Consider the following 19,811-nt stretch of genomic DNA (forward strand, 5'->3'; position numbering starts at 1 on the left):
ATGTTTTGTTAGGTCATATGTTGTTCCTCTATAGCTTTATGTTGTTTTACTAATTCATCTGTATACTTTTATGCTGAGCACATGTCTGCTGTATATGTACATTTGTTGTTGTCAATAAAGGAAAAAAAAAATGATGATTAACTTTCTGTTGACATGTTGTACAAGTATTCCAGTAAAGCTAAATAAGCTATCAAATCACATCAACATGTGTTTGCCCTTTATTTAGTGAGGTAGGCCTAATTTATTTTAATAAATTGTTAAGTTAATACAGCCCAGTGTTAAATCATTAGGAAGTAACTGTCACTATAATAGCCTTTTAGGCTCCAAGATATTGTTACACCCCTGATTTTTCAGCAAACACCATCGTCACATTGGTGTCAATTTTTAGCTGGAGCTACCAGGGGGAAACCCAGGATGGAAACATCAGTCAAAAAATCCATCTATCTATCTATCTATCTATCTATCTATCTATCTATCTATCTATCTATCTATCTATCTATCTATCTATCTATCTATCTATCTATCTATCTATCTATCTATCTATCTATCTATCTATCTATCTATCTATCTATCTATCTATCACTACTTTCTTTTTGCAAGGACTATGTCTTTTTCAGACCATGGTTCCTGTAGATGTGTTTCCCAGCAATTTCATCGTGCTCTTCATCCTGCTGGAGACTCAGCCAGTGTTTACTCTGTAGTTGTTTAGGCCTATACACTACATGTCAGTGTTTGCGTCAGGTGTGGTCTATGACTATGTATTGAATTAGAAATAGAAATACTCTGATATTTGCACCCAAGCACTGTGGGTTAGGATCTGTTGTTTAATGGTGAATTCAGTTTAATTGAGTAATTTGACAAAAATAATTAAACATAATATTCATTGACACACATTCATGACAAAAGGGTAATGTAAAATCATTCTTTTTTATAGTCCCTGATCTTTAATCGGCCTTTAATCCTTGCACAGACATAAACATACAAACATAATTTGAGTATGAAATGAAGCAGTTTATGGAAGCACATGCCGTAGAGGATGTACACTGGCATCACAAATAAATAGGTAAGAAAACTTGGTGGAAAAACTAAGTGAAATTGCAAACAGGTAAAACACAATCTTTGCTAGTTTAGTGATTTCAGCATTATGAAAGACAACCTTTGTTCCCTCATCAGTGAGGATGCTGACGTAAGTAGAGGTTCCTCAGCACTAACTCACTGAACTGGTAGGTTAGCTTCTTCTTTACTTTTATAATCTCTCCAGTTTTACCATAGTTCCTCAGAGCTCGAGCCATTTTTTGGTAGGTCATTTTTTTGCGGTTTCCTTTCTGAATACCCCAGTGGCTGGCCAGAACTTCTTTGTGTTTTGTGGAGAACTGGAAGATGCCCTTGTCCTGGTCCACCCACCAGATACTGTCACTCATGTCACCGTTTCTTAGCAAGTCCAGGAGGAACTGGTACAAGCGGATTTTCTTCTTGTTGTCTGGATTGGAAAATATGAGAATTGATATCGCGATTTTGTCTGGCAGTTATCAAGTTTTAGTACATAAGGATTTGATGTCAGTAGAACAATTGCATTGAAAATACTCACTAGTGTCTTTCCTGAAGGAGGAGTTGTTGTGGTCTTCAAATTCATCCTCCCCATCTGATACCTCGAGCGGGGGACTGATTCCTCTTTGTTCCCCTTCTGAGTAGTAATGGCCAGGCGAGGCAGAGGGTTGGTATTGGTAGCACAGAGTTGGGGTGTAATATGGGATCTTTTGGAGAAATGTAAAGCATGTCATAATTCAAGTTAACACAAAGAAGTGATAGAGCTGCACCTTGTTTTGTTTTGCAGTCATTCACTGTCTGACATTTTCGTTTAAACACTGTCATTGTACTAAAAGAGGAAGTGACTCTGCCAAAATAGAATTCAATGCTCGCCAAGACCACATGGTGTAGATGACAACTCAGTGAAAATATCCCCAACTGTCCACATCAGGCGGCTTTGTTTGTTGAGATAACTTTTTCAAATTTTAAATTATGTGAATATATAATGGTTTCTTATAATATATTTATGTATCTTAAAATATATTGTGTTGTTATTATGGTGGCAGCAATAGATTTAGTCCCAAGAACCCTATCTGTTTTACCTATAGTATTCAATTGTATATTCACATGTATATTCACACATCTGTATTAACATTAGAGCCGAAATGATTGGGTGATTAAATGGGATGTTATTTTTTAAGAAAAAACACAAACAAAGGTTTCCAGGTTCTTAATTATGAATTGCTGTTTTATTTTTTGTCTATGAGAGTATAGAGAATATGTTTGACTTTTAGACAGTTGGTTGGATAAATTGAGCAGTTTGAATGAGTCAACTTGGGTTTTGGAAAATTGTGATTTCTTCACAATTGGTGAAATAAATACCAAAAATAGCCAAAAATAAGTTTTTCTTCTCCTTTTTATTCTTTAGCTCCTATTCTAAACCTTCTACAGACTTTACTCATGGCAAATATAGTGAGTAATATGACTTCTATGATCACATAATGTAATAATAATTGACATAATGCCTTTTCATCAGTGCAAATGCATACTCATGCTCAACTGCATGTTCAATAATACAATCACATTAAAGACCGACCTCATATTATATTTAGGGAGATTTTTCCTGCTTTGGGATGTTGTGGTTTTGGTTGAGTACATAATATGTATATAAAATGTATGTACATTTATATAATCACACTTGATCATATCAATGATATGTACAAATCACATATGAATCAAATATGAACAGAAGAGCATTCATTTCTAGACATAAACCTACTTGTGGTGACACAGAGAGAGGTCCGAGTGGTGGGTCCAGGTGAAGGGGCAGAGACTCGCTGCTGTAGCGGTAGGGTTGTATCAGTTGTTGCGGAGACACAGGCTGAAGCTCTGTGAGGGGATTCAATGGAGAATTCTCAAAGTCCGTTGGCTGGACACGCTCAGAGTGGAAGGTCCATCTATGGTCTGAATAATTGACAGAAGGTATTAAGTACTCAGTCGTGTAGTGACTGATGCTCTTTCAGTGTTTAAAATCAGCCTTCTCACCTTCATACATCTCCCCCACATTGGTGAGGTAGGGATATAGCTCTGCAGGTGGTCGATAATCTTCTGGTTCATTCGGTGTGATTGCCTCTGAGGCCTTTGGAGGGGGAAAATATTATTTTGTCATAGAGAAAGTAAAAGTTTGAGTCTCTGTGTCCTGCCAATTAAGTTAAATAAGATCATTAGTTGTTACACTAGAATTACTTTTTTTTGTTTTAAATGTGTTAGAAGTAATAGACCAGGTCACCAGGAGCAACACAAACATTCTTACAACAATTTAACACTGTTATGGGTTACTTTCCCACTTTTCACAGAGAAAACAAATACACATGTCCTTATATAACACAAACAAACCCCCAAAAGTAAGTCTTCTACTTCTTCTCAGGTAAACATGTTAATCAGCAAATGCAATTCCACCTTGATCCCTAGAATTTGGTTACAAGAAAACCTTTTCTTTTTTTCTTTTAGAGAAACAACCGTAGAAACACAGAACAAACCCTAAAACAAACTATCCTCCAATGTCACAAGATCAAAGACATGAAACAATAAAGCAGTGGCACTTACTGACGATATGACATAGCTATCCATCATGTAAACAAGGCAGCATGAGACTCTTGGTTCTTTAAGCTTATGATGAATATTAACTTTTTCTTATTGCTTCACAGAGAAACACGCAACGTCCCTGAGCTCTGACTTCACCATACAAATGGGAACTGAAAGTGAGAAATAAGCCCAGACCCTATACACTCTACGTACGTATCATCCAATTGTCAAATTCAAATGGTCATTTAGTTCCTGATGGCTGAGTGTCATGTACAGTTTAAGCCAGATTATATTTACATGCATTTCCTGCATATTTATGAGGTTTAATTGTACAATAACTCCTAATGATTCCCCTTTTTTGAGAGTAGATTATAAGCAATCGCAGTATATCTATAATTAATAAAATTATGGTCAAGTAAAACTAAGTTTTTGTATCACTGTACCACTTTGTGCAATTTAGAGGCATCTAACGATAATTGTGCACAAAGTCACACTATTAGAATATAAATTTGTTATCACACATATTCATTGTCATGCCCTTGTTTGCTTCAACTTCCCCCCTCGCCAGTTGAAGTGCTGCAGTGATAGAGTAATATCAACTCTTATCCTGCACTCATTCCCAACACAAGAGAAAACCTAAATAAAATGACATTGTTATTTAATCTAACACTTCATAATTACGTAGAAATGTGTGGCTCTCCTACACTTGTTGCGCAGGAAACTATGATTTACCTGTCTTACTAGCAATCACAACAAATCCCCAGTAACATATGTTCATGTAGGAATTTTTTAAGAGTTACTGCACACAAGAGCCGAAACCAGAAATGATGTTTGGATTCGGGTGTGTTCCTCTTTTAGTTTGGCATTATGGTTAAAATTGAGGAAGTACTGACCATGAGATTGAAACCAGTGAAAACATGACTGAAATGTCCGGAGCCACTGTGTCCCTGTGACTTGTTTGTGTTTTATTTTTCCCAAAAAATATAGCATGAAATTGAGATCCAACCCCTTTACACATCTGTCATGACCAGACGTCCTGCTAGACATTAGACAATATTTGCTAAAAACCAATAGGCCCAATCATATATGATGCTGTTTATGGCTAAATAACCACATGTTGGCGTTTTCTTTCAAATATGTACATTTTGATATCTTCTCTAGAGTTGTACAATGAACCAAACAGTATTTTAAAGCTTAATATATTTCACTGTAATTCTGATGTTTGTGCCCTATTGAGATGGAAAGTTACCAGAGGCAATCTGTTAGATATGATGAAATGATTTCCTGTACCAGACAGAAATGAGGCCCTCTGTGGGGTTTAATATGGCCTGTCTCAGTGTTTCATAACTGAACACTCCAGACAGCTGCAGACAAGGTGATACAGGAGATGGTATAAAAATCTGAGGGTTGACACTTTATCTATATGACTTTGTCAAACTTTGGAAATATCTTCCTACAGATCATGTTTTACTGTGAGAGCAGGCCTGAGGCTTGTTGTGCTTTCAAATATTTGCTCTGTCTCCATCTACTGGAAAGAAATGTTGAACTGACCAGTATCTAGGGTAGACTGAGTTCAGAGGCAAAGAGGAGACAACCAAAATAGCTCATCAAGGCCCACATTTATTTACCCTCCACCTGGGAATTTAGCTCTTTTCGGCTGTGCTAGACAAATCAAAGAAATGAGGGCTTTAGGAATTTAACTGCATTTCAGATTTCCATGTATTGCTGCATTTCCTCCACTCCGCAAATACTGACAACAGCAGCCAGGAGCGGAGTCCCGCTGTCCCGTGGAATTATCACGGCGCCGAGGCGAGATACGCATGGAACATGGCTGCTATGAGGACTTTAACCGCGGCAGGTCTGTTTTTGGCATTTTGCGCTTTGGGACTGATAGCAGTGGCGATCAGTACTGACAACTGGTACGAGACGGACGCCAGGAGGCACCGGGAGCGCTGCAAGAATTATTCAAACAAAAGAAACGACCCCGGCTACATTTACATCTCCAACAACAACCTTCCACTTCGCATGTTGCCAAAGGAGAAAAATGTGGAGAGGAGGGGTTCAAGTGTCAGCGGCGAAATTCTGCTACGGGCTAAGCGGCACTTCTTGCCTCCTGCCCCGGCCATGGAGTCCCTATGTAGTCGGCAGTACAACTCCACCATCACCGGACTGTGGAGAAAGTGCCACCGAGAGGGATTTGACTTGGAGACAGAAGATTTGATCTTTAAAGGTTTGGTTTTGTTGGTCATAATTTGTGCCATAATGTGTTTGTTTTGGATATTTGGGTTGTTATGTGTGAGGCGCTGTCAGTGAATACTTTGTGCGCGAATGCGTTGTCCAAGGTGCTGATGCTGCGCACAGACCCTCGAGGCCTACGCAGTATAACATGGAGTACAGTTACAATGCAATCGACGTGCTGTGTTATTTGCCAGCACTACACATAAACTGTAGTAACAGAAGCCTCGAGATACGTACAATAAGCTACTCCACAATGGTGTGGGTGGATGGGTGGGTGGAGGTGGAAGGGGGTTGGGTGCTTTTTTTGGGGAGGGGGGGTGGCAGAAGAGAGCCTTGTGAGATCCTCCTCTTCTCATCTCAGAGCTTATGTGTCATCCTCTTTGTGTTGTTTACATCCACAGGATTGGTTCCGCGCTGCACACAGATAAAATACTACTACTCATCATCTGCGCTGCCCAGAAATCTGCCAATCAATCTGACGAAGACAATAAGGCAGGATGAGTGGCACGCGCTGCGTGAGTTCCCAAAGCGCCTATTCATAATCTGATGAATAAATGTAGAGGAACTTGGCATCGCCCCAACAAACACTGTCACTTCTCTTGTGCGCTTTGCAGACCTCCAGAGGATGACGGCCAGTTTCGTAGGCATGGCCATAGCCATCATCCTGTTCGGCTGGATTATAGGCCTGCTGGGCTGCTGTAAGGAGCATGATCTGATGCAGTATGTCGCTGGACTTCTCTTCCTCATGGGAGGTAAGATGCACTAGACATAAAGAGCACTACCCTGAATCACCACAGAGGGGCAGTACGGTCTTTGTTAATAAGAGAGTGGTGAGCTGATGCATCAGAGGGGATGTAAATGGATTGCAGTAGTGGACTTATTTTCTTTTTCCTCTCTGGCAGGGACATGCTGCATAATCTCCCTTTGCACATGTGTGGCTGGGATCAACTTTGAACTGTCCCGCTATCCTCGCTACATGTTTGGAATACCAGAGGACATCAGTCATGGTTATGGCTGGTCCATGTTCTGTGCATGGGGTGGACTGGGCCTTACTTTGCTGGCCGGTTTCCTGTGTACACTCGCTCCTTCCCTCTACCCACCACACACCCCTGTGGTGCAAAAGCCTAGACAGGAGAATGGCTGCGTGTGACAGGCCATTGCACATCCAACAGACTCATCCGGAAACAGTGAGGAGCCCTGTTCTAGAGACAGTTTTACCCAGGGACTCAGAGCAGAGAGAGCTTCCACACAGCTTGGCACAGAGAAAGCACAGGAGACTGGCTCTCGCTCACGTGAAAATGAAAAAGAGGTGACATTTGACTGAAGACAATTTCAGTTCCTCTGGTGCTTTTTTACTGTCCCTCTTCATGAATGAACTGTTCAGTGTTATTGCCTGCTCTTCAAGAGGAGAATAGTATATATTCACATTTTCTTCCTGTAAAATCTGCTAGTTTGAGAGGAAAAAAAAGAAGAAAAAGAAACACTGGCAGAAGATCAATAGCACAACTTTGACATCTGTATTGAAGATCAAACTATGGATGTGTACTGTCACATTTCAAAGGGCAACTGTGTATCATTATGTACTCATTCAAAACAAGATATGTACATGTACATTTTGAATTGTATGTATGCGGATGCATTTGTATTTATTCAAGGAAAAATATGAGCATTAAGACCAAACTGTGTTTGAGGGAAATGTTTTGTTGTTCTTGAGGTCTTACCCCATCAAATATTTTTGAAAAATAAAACAGCCTTGCAAAACTTTTTTTTTTTTGCCTGTGTAACACACTGAACAAATATCATATAAACGTCTTTGTGGTCATCTCAAGTTCCACTGGTATGTCAGCAAGCAGAGAGGCCAAAACCTTTACAGCGTTATTTTAAAAACAGGAGCTGTTTATATTGCTGTTAGTGCTGCAAGCAAGTCTGTTTTATTCAGCAACTTCTGAACATTTAAATGTGCAGACGCATGTGTCCAGAACTTGAGTCAGAGACCAAAAACAGACAGAAATAAAACTATCCAAATAAAATAAAACAGAAAAAGTAATCGTCTGCTGTGCATTATAGTGAAATAAAACTTCCTTTAATAAACACCAGTGATCGATAAAAAATAAATAAATCCAGATTAAATATACTTTAATCTGAAAACAGCACAAATTTACACTTGTATTATGATTGATAACTATTAAAAGTTTTTTCCCCCATTGACAACATGCATACCTGCCACTGTGAGCTGTAATTGCTTTCGCACAACTTTTATGAGAAGTTAAATCTTTCTGACATCTCATTCAAATTATGGCTTCACTATCTTTTTTCTTGAGGTTTCTCTTCTCCTTAGCATCTCCTTTTTACCATTATATTGCTCAAATTGTATTTATTATTTTCATAGAGTCATGTGCAGCTGCAGCCTTGAAATCCCTGTTGTTGGTTAAAACCATGTTGGCCACTGGAGACTGTGTCTTCATAAATAATTATAATGTTCAAGATATAAAAAAATATGTTCTGTATATTATAAACTCGTAAAAAAACAGCACTTTCTGACATGCTGAAAGATGAACTGTATTAAACAATTATAATCTTTTACCATATTCAGCAATTATCTGCTCACTGCTTACTGCTCATGAATGGCTTGTACAAACTGCAGAGGGGCCAGAAGTCATTCTTTACTCAAGTAAATCATCAATACCACCACCAAATAATCCATTAAAATGAGATTTATTTAGTTTTATCAATAAACAAAAGTATGTTTTTGCATTAAAATGTATTTACATATCAGTACTCATTGTGAAGGATGGTTCCTTCTGCAGTGTGTTGTTGTAAACTCTCCCTCATTACAATGACACAAGCTGCATATGTGTTTAATGAGGAGAACGTCCTACATGTCCTATACGTGCCCACATTAAAGAGTCAGTTAATATAGTAGACGGCCTGGCTAGTTTCAAGTCTTGCAATGCATTCAATTTAAGAAGCTCAATCAATCTTTTGCATGTAAAAACTCACTCTGCAAAGCCAGTAGAAACACAGCTGTCAGATAGTCCTAATAGTGCACTAAAAAGTTCACATGAGCAATTTGTATGCTACTTTATTTTTCTACTTTCATTGCCATTAAATGTTGCACCAGAGCACCAGCATCTCAGACAAAACAAATGGGATGATCAGACTCCATTTTTACTTTGCAGATTGCAGAACTAGACATAAACCAACCTGTCTTTGTTTTTCTTTCTATTTGTCTAAATATCACCAACTTTGATGTAATCTAAATAAACTAAACCCTTAATTTACAGAATTTTGTCTCTACTCCTCCGCCGGCAGCTACAAAATGGGTTGCAATGACTGCAGTGTTATCCTTTGGGACATGTCCAAGTAGTGTATGTCCACTAAAAGTGCAACATGACAACATTATGGGAAAGATCCCCATAGAGATATACATTTTTGTTAAACAGTGAGACCCTTTATGATTAACCAGAAACAGCCTATATATCGCTCTTGCTCATCATCAGACAAAAAAACCCCAACTGTTATTTCACCACGTAGTCATCGTTAAACACACTTCATTGTGTCAAACTGGACAGAAACAAAAATAAAACTCGCCAAAACAGTCTGTTAGTCTTTCCACTGTTCCAACGATCACCAACTTTGGTTTGGTCAAAATAAATCCTTTATTCACCGCGTTAGATGAGAAAAGAAAGCCATTTATCACTCTCCTCAAAGCCAACAGCTTCACAGCGAGGGACTCACATGTACTCACATGCACATGGTGCCAGACCGGCTAAAACAAAGAACAGAGAAGCTCGGATGACAACACACTCAAAGGGAGCGTGACGGCTTTCTTTGCTCAGGATGTCATTACTCCACTAAATCTTTACATAGCGAATGTGTCCTGAGCAAGCCAGTTAAGTCCTAGTTGCTCCAGAGGCCTGCGACCTCTGACATGTATAGTAATTGTAAGTTACTTTTGATAAAAGCGTCAGCTAAATAAATGAATGAATGGGCCATTATGCATTATGAGTACTATTACTTTTGGTACTTAGAGTATATTTTGATGCTATACTTTTGTACTTTTACCTAAGTAATATTTTGAATGCAGGGTTTTTACTTGTAATAGAGTTTTCTACACTGTGCTGCTCCTTTTTAAGTTAAAGATCTGAGTACTACCACTGTCTGAGTAAATATTAGACTGTAGCGGGTATCTTGTTTTGTTACATAAGTAACATTTGTTAAAGATGTCAATTCAAACTACACTTGAACATGAAAGTAAATTCTTGGCCTTGGCCACAAAATAATCTTAACTCAAGGTCCACTTGCTAGCTTACAACCACATCTCATGGTCTTCATTGGAGAACGGACTTTTGATCAATGGGAGTTTTCTCAGTTGTCATTGGTCCACTGAGACGCATTTGAAAGCTATGCCATGTGTTGACCCACTGTTGAGGACCATGAGATGTGGTTAAAAACCTCTCCTGAAAAAGCTAGTCAGTATGTTAAAATTATTTTGTCATATCTTTCTATTCTCCATAAAGTGTGAGCAAAAACATGGCAGATGTAGCTGAAGGATGGTAATGCTATTAGCTAGTAGTGGTTGCAATATACAGGAGTATTCACTGCAGTGATAATAATAGTAGGACTAGTATCAGTTGTACTGTATTCAGATAAGTCTTATGTTTCTAATAATAACGCCTCAGAGGCATGTGGTTTGGGGGCTTTGCACTTTGAATAGAGAGAGTTCAGTTTGTTCTCAGGTCAACTCTGGTCTGCATTCCTGACCTTTCTTTGTTTGTATGTCAGTGAGGAGAATACCTTCTTCTAAGAGTCTGCTCGACACTCTGACTTGCCTTCTTCTAAGCATCAGGGACCTGAAACCAGTCCACAGAAATAATATTTTTCTATAGGTGGAATTAACGATTTGAGCCAAAAAAGACAAATTAAGTAAGATGGGGGCTTTGCTTATGTGAGCTTTTGTGAACCACTTTACCTTTCCTTACACAGTGGAAATTTAACCACATCTTTTAATCAAATCTTGGGCGCCCTGTGCAGTGCCCCTAGAAATTAAGAGCCATACAGACATATAGGGTTTCTCTACACATGGAGCTCCTTCAGCTCTGGGTTTTTGACGGGGTAGGCTGGGACTGTGCTGAGCCACAGAGAGCTGTTTTTAAAAAGGGGTCCCACTGGGGAAGCTGGACTGTGAGGAAAACCAGACAGAGGAAATCACACCCAGTTGCGCCCATAGCAGCCCATCTGGCTCCTTCACATCTGCAGAGATATTATCTCTGTAAAAAGTGGGCACGCTTATGGCAGTTACTTTGTGGTTGTTGCAGACGTTGGCTGGAACAAGAGCGTTTTAATGGTCGTTAAATATTGCTAACAAAGGCATTCAGAAGATTGAATTCAAGGAATTGCAAATAAAATCATCCTGACAGTAGATTTGTTTGCGAGTGTGACCCTGTGGGGTAGAGTTTATGCCTTCAGGAATTCATAACAATTTTCCTCACATAAACACTGTGTCGGAAGAAGAGCAAAAATGTATTTCTTTCAGAGATCTGAACAAGCGTTTTTAAGTATATTTGTTTTAAAATGACATCATCCAGAACAACACAGAATTTCAACACAAAACATTTCATATTAACCACAAATGTTATAGATCACAAAAAGTAGATAGTGACAACAGTGGCTTGGACAAACATATTTCATACTTGAGTAGATGACTTCCAGATGGAAGTGGGAGGCGGTGAAAGACATCAGACGCCAATTAACCAGGGCCACTGGATGGGTCAGGCAAATCTGCCACATGTAGTGCCAAAAACAAATGTGGTGACGTAAATACATGACAGGGAAGGAGGGTCACTTTCCGCTGCCGAAAATCAAAAGTTCAGATTTCAGAGGTTTTCACTGTTTATGTAAACCTCAAGCTTCAAAGGATGGATGTTTTTATAGTATGGCATTGTATGTCTCATGACAAATTAGTAAGGGAAGAAAACTTATGACATTAAAAAAGAAAATTATGGATTTTATTGTTAAAGACATTGAAACATATGGCATCTCTTATAGGGGGAATTAAGATATGTGATGAATATTAAGCATTTATTTGTTCATTAATAACCTAAAATTGTTTAAACAATGTAATTATACCATAAATACAAAAATGCAGCTATTTTAGAAATTAGGCTGACAAATCTACTTAAGGGCTTTTATTTTCATACTCTCCTCTGAATAAATCTCTTCCTCAGAGGTGACACATGGCATGCAGACCTAATTTATGTTTACATTTCCATTTTCCCTCCTGACTCAGAGGAATGTGTTGATGTTAGAGCTCCCCTTAATGGCACATTTCCAAGGAGCAGGGATAACCAAAGGTCAGACATATTCAAGATGCCAAAGAAGGATATTCATAAGCCACAATGAACTTTCCAGTTCTTTGTTGATCTGGAGGGTCCCCTCTCACTCTCTGTCTCTCTCTCTCTCTGTCTCTCTCTCTCTCTCTCTCTCTCACTCACACACACACACACACACACACACACACACACTATAAACTGCAATAATCCCACTATGAGCCAACACGAAGATACTCTGTCTTCAGGCGGCTCAGTCTGGTGCCATGACTGCGGATGATGAGAGACAGCAGCTCTTGTTTATCTTTAAGTCCCACCGAGATGTCCGTAGTTCCCCTCAGAGCGTCCCTGATGTCACTCACTTGCTTCATAACATAGCCGTTCAGCTGTTGCTCCTCTCTCAGCTCAGTCTCTTGACTTTGTTTAAACTTCACCTCCAGCTCCAGCAGAGACTTGTCCACGTTTGAAAAAGCCTCTCCGATCTGGGAGATCTCCCGCTGGAGGAACTTGCCGTAGCTGTCCTCCCCGTCCAGGTCGTGCGTCACGGTCCGGCCGATGCCCTCCAGCAGCCGCGCCGCGTCCTCCGCCTGCAGCTTGGTGATGATGAAGTCGTCCCGCACCACGGAGTCCCTCTCTTCAGAGGCCCCGCATGGATACACATCTGAGAATTTAAACAACATCTGGCAGTCCTCCGGGTCTTCAGTCTCTTCGTAATCCCCGTCTGGAACAAAGAAGTGATGGAAAGTACCATTGGAGATCTCCGGCTGGAGGGGCCCGGTGAAGACTGCCGGGCAAAATGGCAAAGATGTGACCACGATGAGCAACAGTGGGACGGGATCCATCATGCACCTCCTCTCGCTCTCTTTGGCGAACAGCATCTGCACTGGCAGCCGGATCCAACGCACAGTTTTCATCCCGACTCATGTTACACAGTCTCCCCCTCACCTAAAAGGCACAGACTGCCTGTTAAAGACAGGAGGGCCCCTGGTGGCCCCTGGTTACTCCAACTAGTGTCAGTGCAGCACGTCACGAGGCTGTTCACAATATAGTTTCACCAAATTATTTATATTTGAGCAGAGTAGTAGACTAGGCTTTAAGTGTGAATCAGATCATACATTTGTTTGAATGTATCATACATCATTCAAAAGTTTGGCTCTGGAAGTGCAAAATTTCAATCAATCAATTACAATAATTTCATTGTGTGTTTCACAGCATTAGAATCAGGATTAACTTATTGTAGTTGTTATAATTTTAGTTTGTTATCATTTGTTCTCTTTTGTGCATACAATAAACTGGCATTTTCTATTTTTACTTCAGTTTCTATTACCAGAAAACTTCCCTGAGCTGAGCTTCTTTAAAAGCTAAATCTATATGTCAGCCATTAAACACAAACAAGACAGATTTATATCTTGTACTATAACACAACACTAGCCTATAGCCTGAGCTTAAACAAATTGCATTCAAGATGCAAGTTTTTCAAGGTCAACAAATTCTGACATAGCATTTAAACATTTCCTTTAAAGTTTTTAAAAATGTTGTCATTTTTTTTTTTAAAGAACACAACTTTCTTTCAATACATAGGAGCAATAATTATTACCAGTAATACAATCCAGTCTATTACACACAGCAGTCAAGTCCAAAACAAAATATCCGATCAATAAAACAACAAATGTTGTTGCTTTGTTGTACACAGAAAAAGAAGGACTGGATTTCCTAATGTGTATCTTAACAATAAGTTAGGTGAATTGTAACAGAATGCAGCTCTTAGTTGATGCTTTTCTGTTGGATTAGTGAGAGTATAGTAAGAGTTCACTCTGATGACTTCAGTCAGGTGATTACATTACCACTCAGAGGGAGAGTCCCCTGGGCGACACATCCTGTCTTGGGTAATTACATCATCACAGGGTGGTCTCAGATATGGCTCTAAGCATGTCTGCAAAACTCATATAAACTGGAAACATATGGCAAGCTGTAAACATGGGGCTGGAAATTGCCAGTTTTCTTCTATTTGATCATTCATATTCATATTGTATTTGGAGCAGCGGGGGGAACATGGAATAGATGGTATAAAGAAACACACGTTTTGAGAATGGTATATGAAAATATAGTGTGTGATCATACCGTATGTGTTCCACGTATTGGAGATGCTGTTTCTTCCCTTTAACAATTCTGGATTGAGAGCCACACACAGACTCCACAAACAGCAGCAGTAGGATAAAAGCAGGTTTTACTTTGTCAATAAGCAGGATAGGAGGCAAAAAGGGGGCAGTCAGCAACAAACCAAACCAATAGATTGTGCAGGAAGTTTAAAGTCCAAAAATCTTGCTGGGATCAAAGACTTGAAAAACAGGAAGGCAGATATAAGACAACAAAGTTGGAACACAATGACTAGGAGGCACAACAGACAATCTGTCAGGAAACAAGGACTAAAGGCGGATATTGCCATATACTGTGAGCAGATGAGGGAATTGGGAGCAGGAGTTCAGGTGAGATCAGATGATGTGGAAAGGTGGGAACACAGTAAGGACAACTGCTGGACAAAGAGGAAATGGGCCTTTTCAAGAGTCCAGACATTTTGACTTTTCACAGCACAGGTGTTACTGTTTACATTCGATTCCATTTATTATTTATTCCATTTTCCTTTGCTCTATGTGAAAAGTGCAATGAGATAACTTCTCTTATGAATGGGCAATATATAAATGAAAATGTAATATTATTAATTAATTACACTGTGTCAAAAATGTCTGCCATGAAAACGGCTTATGACAGATATGACAACTTCCATCCAGGTTTAGCTCCTTTTGATTTTGAGTAAATATTTTAAGAAATCAATTACTGATTGTAATTTGGCTACGTGAATACCATCCAAGTCCTTTGTACACTCTGGGTTATATTTAAAGCAATATTTTTTTTTTTTTTGCCACTTCTGGGCAGCGATAGCAGCTGTAAACAAAACACTGACACATAAAGGTTCTATGGAAAGCCTGTACAAACAGTTGCTTAATTACAGATCTTGCAGATGTGGAGCAACATTACCATTCATTTGAAGACATGTATTGGACCACCTGGAGAAAGTAAATCCATTATTCACTCTCCTTTAAGGTCTGTTTCTGCTCTCCACCAACTCCTGAGGGAAATAATACCTGTGGGCTTTAATAGCTTTCTCACTGAAACCAGCTGCTGCTGGAAATGATGCTGATGAGAGCAGCAAGACTGAACCACAACAGCGAGCTGGGAGATGTTAAAATGCTCTGCAGAGCTCTGGCGATCCGCAGAGTCAGATAATAATTATCTGTGGGTTTGTCACTATAAACAATCCTTTTCACATTACACACAGTATTTGATCTATTGTAAATATGAAATATGGATTATTGCAGCTTTTTTTTTTTTAATTACCAGAACTGAAGCTTCTCTTCTGAATATTTTAGACTTTATATTTGACATAGACACAGTTTGCACCTTCTATTGCATTTATTTTTAAAGACTGAGCCAACACCATAGACTGTATATAAAAAGGTCAACACCCAACAGTAGTAGATGAGCTGTAGAAGTTGTGTCCCTGCTGCACCACAATAGTGCAGTCATAACATTTCAGTGAGGAAATATTTTTCCAATTGTACTTTAGAGTGTGGGAATCCTTGTAAATGCACATGTTTTGTATTTTACTTCAGTTTTTTTTCAGAGTGGAGCTTTCATAAAAAAAGAGTTGTTTGTCTGAAAATCACCGTTGTACTGCTGAACACACTGTTGAATGAAGGATACAAGCAAATACAGCTTGAGGCTTCCCAGCTTGCAGGCTTTCTCTGTTTCTTCATAAGTGACGCACCTGAATAAATACAGTGTCTCTCAACATAAACAGTGATAGAGTAAACTGACCAGCGTGCCAAAGCAAATGGGGTACTGCAGGGCAAAGATGCCTGAAAGCAGATGTAACAGATGTAACAACAACAATAATTTTGTGGAGTTGGGAGGGGTGTGCTTGTTGATCCTCTACTGTATAATGTTGTGTGTGTGTGTGTGTGTGTGTGTGTCTGTGTGGATGCAGAGACCTGAAAGCCACAGTTTGGACAGATGCCTTTCAGATGGTGGTAATGACTTTCTTTTCAGTGCTGATCTGAGGGAGCAGGAGGGTTGAGGGCCTGGAGGCTGTGTGGGAGGCTGCAGAGACCAGCAGCTGACTCACAGTCTCACAATGAATCTTAATAACCTCATGCTAATCACAATAAAAAAAAAAAAGATGTGATAATTCAGCAAAGTATTAGTCAGTTATTAACAGTAAAGCGAGGTTTATTTATGTGGCCCTTTATTAAAACAAGATCCTACAGGAAATTAGAAATCTACCTCTCAGAAATCGACTATCAGTTTGTTTTTTAAAAAGCACCCTGAGAACAGAAAGCCTTGCACAAGCCTCTCATTCTGTTTTTAATTGTAATTATTTGCTATGTTTTGATATTTTTAGTCAGCATTTGAATCCAGAACTGCTTCAGACAGACATGCTTGGCTGAATGCTTGATGTAATCTTTTGTATATGAATAACTGAATACAGCCTATTGTTTTATTTTATTTATTTAAATGTTACCATATTTTAATACACATTTAATGATCAGTTAAGTTCTCTGTGTGTAGCATTAAGAGACTACAAACTTTAGTTTCTTTGTATTGTATAATTACTAACTAAACAACCTTGTAAATCCTGTTAGCAAATATTAAGAATCTATATAAGGAAAAATCTTTAAGAATGTTAAGTGAGTCAAACTCATGACCACCGGGCAATGACAATTTAAATGTATTATATTGCTGTGGTGCCACGTACAAGGAAAATGCAAATTTTGCATAACGTTGATGTATCCACGTGCCCATAAGTTTAGCTGCATTTGCAAAATATATTCAAGACATGTGTCTGTTTTGTCAAATAAACTATTTGGCATCCATAAACAGGAAAACACCATAGAATATAAAAAACAACATGACTCACATTTTCAATGCTCTGTCTTCTGTGCCAAATCTGGTGAAGACAGAAACCATTTCTAGAAGAAGTGGGGGAAAAGTTCCATTTCAAATAAAGGAATCTGTTTAGTAAGAAATAGAAATGTACAATAATAAATCCAAGTAAAAAAATAAGTTAGTGGTAAAATATAAAGTTCATTATATAGACAGGTACATTAATCATCCCCAAAGGGAAATTGCAGTGTTGCAGTATCAGCTGTTTACATAAAATAAAATTACAGTTACATGCACAAGTTACACAAAACAAGCATGGGGTAGGTCAAAAAATACAATGAACAAATTTACAAATTACAAGCTACTAAACTACTAGATACCATAAATAGAATTAGAAAAGGCTTTAAGATATATCTCTCCAACTATATCTGTGCATGTATATGCATGTATATATGCATTTAAACAGTCACATGATTAGATTAGATTAGATTAGATTAGTTTAGATTAGATTCAACTTTATTGTCATTGTACATGTCACTGGTACAATGTAATGAAATGCAGATAGCATCTAACCTGAAGTGCTTAAGCAGTAAATAAATAGAATATGATACATTATTATATAAAGTGCAATGCATTAATGATATATAAATACAAATATATGTCTACATGAATGTCAATTGATACAGGTAGGTACAGGCTATCAACAAGTTATGACTATGGCAGTACAGTATGAATAACTATACAGTGTGTCCAGTAGTGCAAATGTGATTATTGTGGGGATTACACAATATGTACAGTAGTGCAACGGAATGATTTACAATATATACAGAATGTGCGGTACAAATGTACAGTTGTCCAATGTTTATTGGTCTCCTGAGAACACTTCATGTAGATGTACTTGATAGCAGGAAGTGAGGCTCCAGTGATACACTGGGTGGTTTTCATCAACTTCTGCAACATCTTCCGGTCTGAGACAGAGCAGTTCCCGTACCAGATTGTAATACAGTTGGTTAGGATGCTCTTGATGGTGCAGCGGTAGAAATTCACCGGGATGTCTGAAGAGAGGTGGTTTTTCTTCAGAGTCCTCAGAAAAAAAGAGGCGCTGGTGGGCCTTCTTGAACAGGTTGGAGCAGTCAGTTGTCTAAGTGAGGTCCTGTGAGATGTGGATCCCTAGGAATATGAAACTGCTCATACGCTCCACTGACACACCAATGATGTGGATGGGTTCAATCTCGACTAACACCAAAAATTTATATTTTGACAGTAATCATTATGTTTGTTTGATTGTAAGGAGTATATTGTTTTATTCTTGCTGATAACATGCCAAATATAGACAAATCACTTCTCTTAAAGATGTCTCCAGAGCATCTGATTGATTACCAAAAAATGCATCATCTATCAAAAGCATCAACTGTAAGCATCAGGTTTTGATATTTATTCCAAAGAGAAAAGGCTTTTGTTAAGCCTTCTGTTCTGCGCCAGAGTTCAACAATCACACTGAAATCCATTGACGCAGAGGAAGTCCTTTCTCCACTGTCAGAAACCTCAACAGACTGTGATTCCACACAGCCTCAAGACATATCATTTTGTGCTATCTTTCACCTACTACAGTATTATTATCACTGTCATAGTATTTTTCTCTCTCTTCCCACACAAATAAACCACAGCTGAATCGTGACACTTTCATAAGCCCACACACTCACCACTGTTTACAGCAAATGGGGTCACGAACCTTCTGGAAAGTGGGAGTTTTAACAATGAACCCACTAAAGGTTTCAAAATGTTAGTTCAAAAGTGCGAATGAGAGTGGATTTCTTCATCATGCCTCTGCCAGTGTTATTAAATGGAATTAATGCAGATGACAAACCTCTGCTCCGAGACCACACGTGTTGGATTCTCTCCCGCGGACCAATATCTACAGTATGTTTTCAATCAGCCCATAGTCCAGAGATGCAGCTCCCGCCAACCTGACTCTGGTCTTCCACTGACAATAAATATAACATTTTTTATTTGTTAATAGTTGAAGAGGATCAATTCCCAGGATTTTGTCCCACAACCTCCTCACTCTGCTCATCAGACTGATCTAAAGATACATTCTTCCTGTGCAAAATGTGCAAACTTTTAGAGTCCCTGAACACGTCTGTTTTTCATGGCATTAAGAGTACTCTTGCTGTTTAACTAATGATTTCAAGTTCCCGGTCCCACAAGCTCATGCTTTAGCTTGTCTTTGAATTTTCCAGGTACCTCTACGCAATTTGTCATTTACACTGAGGATGTTGATAATCAAGCAGACCTCTTAACGGTTCATAACCACAGTCAGCACTGTGGCTGTTAGCATCAGTGTCCTTACAGCAGTGGCCTATCGGGACTTTGTGGCGTGTACTTTTCTCCGGCACTGCTAGCAGCTGGACAGACAAACATTTGTGATAACACAAAACCTGCTTAATGCTATTTACAGATTAATCAGCACTGCAGAGCACAAACATAAAACAGCAAGACACGTGTGTTGAGGTGGCCAAGCAAATAGCAGCAATGTGTCGCCTTTTACATGTGAGGACAAGATGGTGGATCGACTTGCAGGTGTTTACTCTGGAGCAGCCTTCACTCATTGGAGACACTGTAGAATAAAATGACTTACTACTAAAACTAATATCAATAGCAGTGATGTTGATGATAATTATAGTTTTGAAA

At 38.9% G+C, this 19,811-nt stretch overlaps 3 protein-coding genes across 3 annotated transcripts; 1 reads left to right on the forward strand and 2 right to left on the reverse strand.

Annotated features, from left to right (window-relative positions):
- Positions 1–908: 908 nt before the first annotated feature.
- spi1a (Spi-1 proto-oncogene a) lies at positions 909–3,835 on the reverse strand. The gene is made up of 5 exons (XM_038706314.1): positions 3,634–3,835; positions 3,073–3,166; positions 2,807–2,991; positions 1,589–1,754; positions 909–1,480 (listed from the first exon to the last, which is right to left on the reverse strand). The coding sequence occupies exons 1-5, from the start codon at positions 3,658–3,660 to the stop codon at positions 1,170–1,172; spliced, it is 783 nt and encodes a 260-aa protein (XP_038562242.1). The 5' UTR covers positions 3,661–3,835; the 3' UTR covers positions 909–1,169.
- Positions 3,836–5,439: 1,604 nt separating this feature from the next.
- On the forward strand, positions 5,440–7,511 carry tmem276a (transmembrane protein 276a). Its single transcript, XM_038706313.1, has 4 exons — positions 5,440–5,842; positions 6,252–6,365; positions 6,465–6,602; positions 6,753–7,511. The coding sequence occupies exons 1-4, from the start codon at positions 5,440–5,442 to the stop codon at positions 6,998–7,000; spliced, it is 903 nt and encodes a 300-aa protein (XP_038562241.1). The 3' UTR covers positions 7,001–7,511.
- A 3,865-nt stretch (positions 7,512–11,376) lies between these two features.
- On the reverse strand, positions 11,377–13,108 carry fibina (fin bud initiation factor a). Its single transcript, XM_038706316.1, has one exon. It carries the CDS (start codon positions 13,091–13,093, stop codon positions 12,395–12,397), a length of 699 nt encoding a protein of 232 aa, XP_038562244.1. The 5' UTR covers positions 13,094–13,108; the 3' UTR covers positions 11,377–12,394.
- Positions 13,109–19,811: the final 6,703 nt, after the last annotated feature.

Source organism: Micropterus salmoides, unplaced genomic scaffold, assembly GCF_014851395.1.
Source record: "Micropterus salmoides isolate LMB-PRFRI ecotype aquatic unplaced genomic scaffold, ASM1485139v1 Ms_hic_scaffold_8, whole genome shotgun sequence".
Classification (NCBI taxonomy): domain Eukaryota; kingdom Metazoa; phylum Chordata; class Actinopteri; order Centrarchiformes; family Centrarchidae; genus Micropterus; species Micropterus salmoides.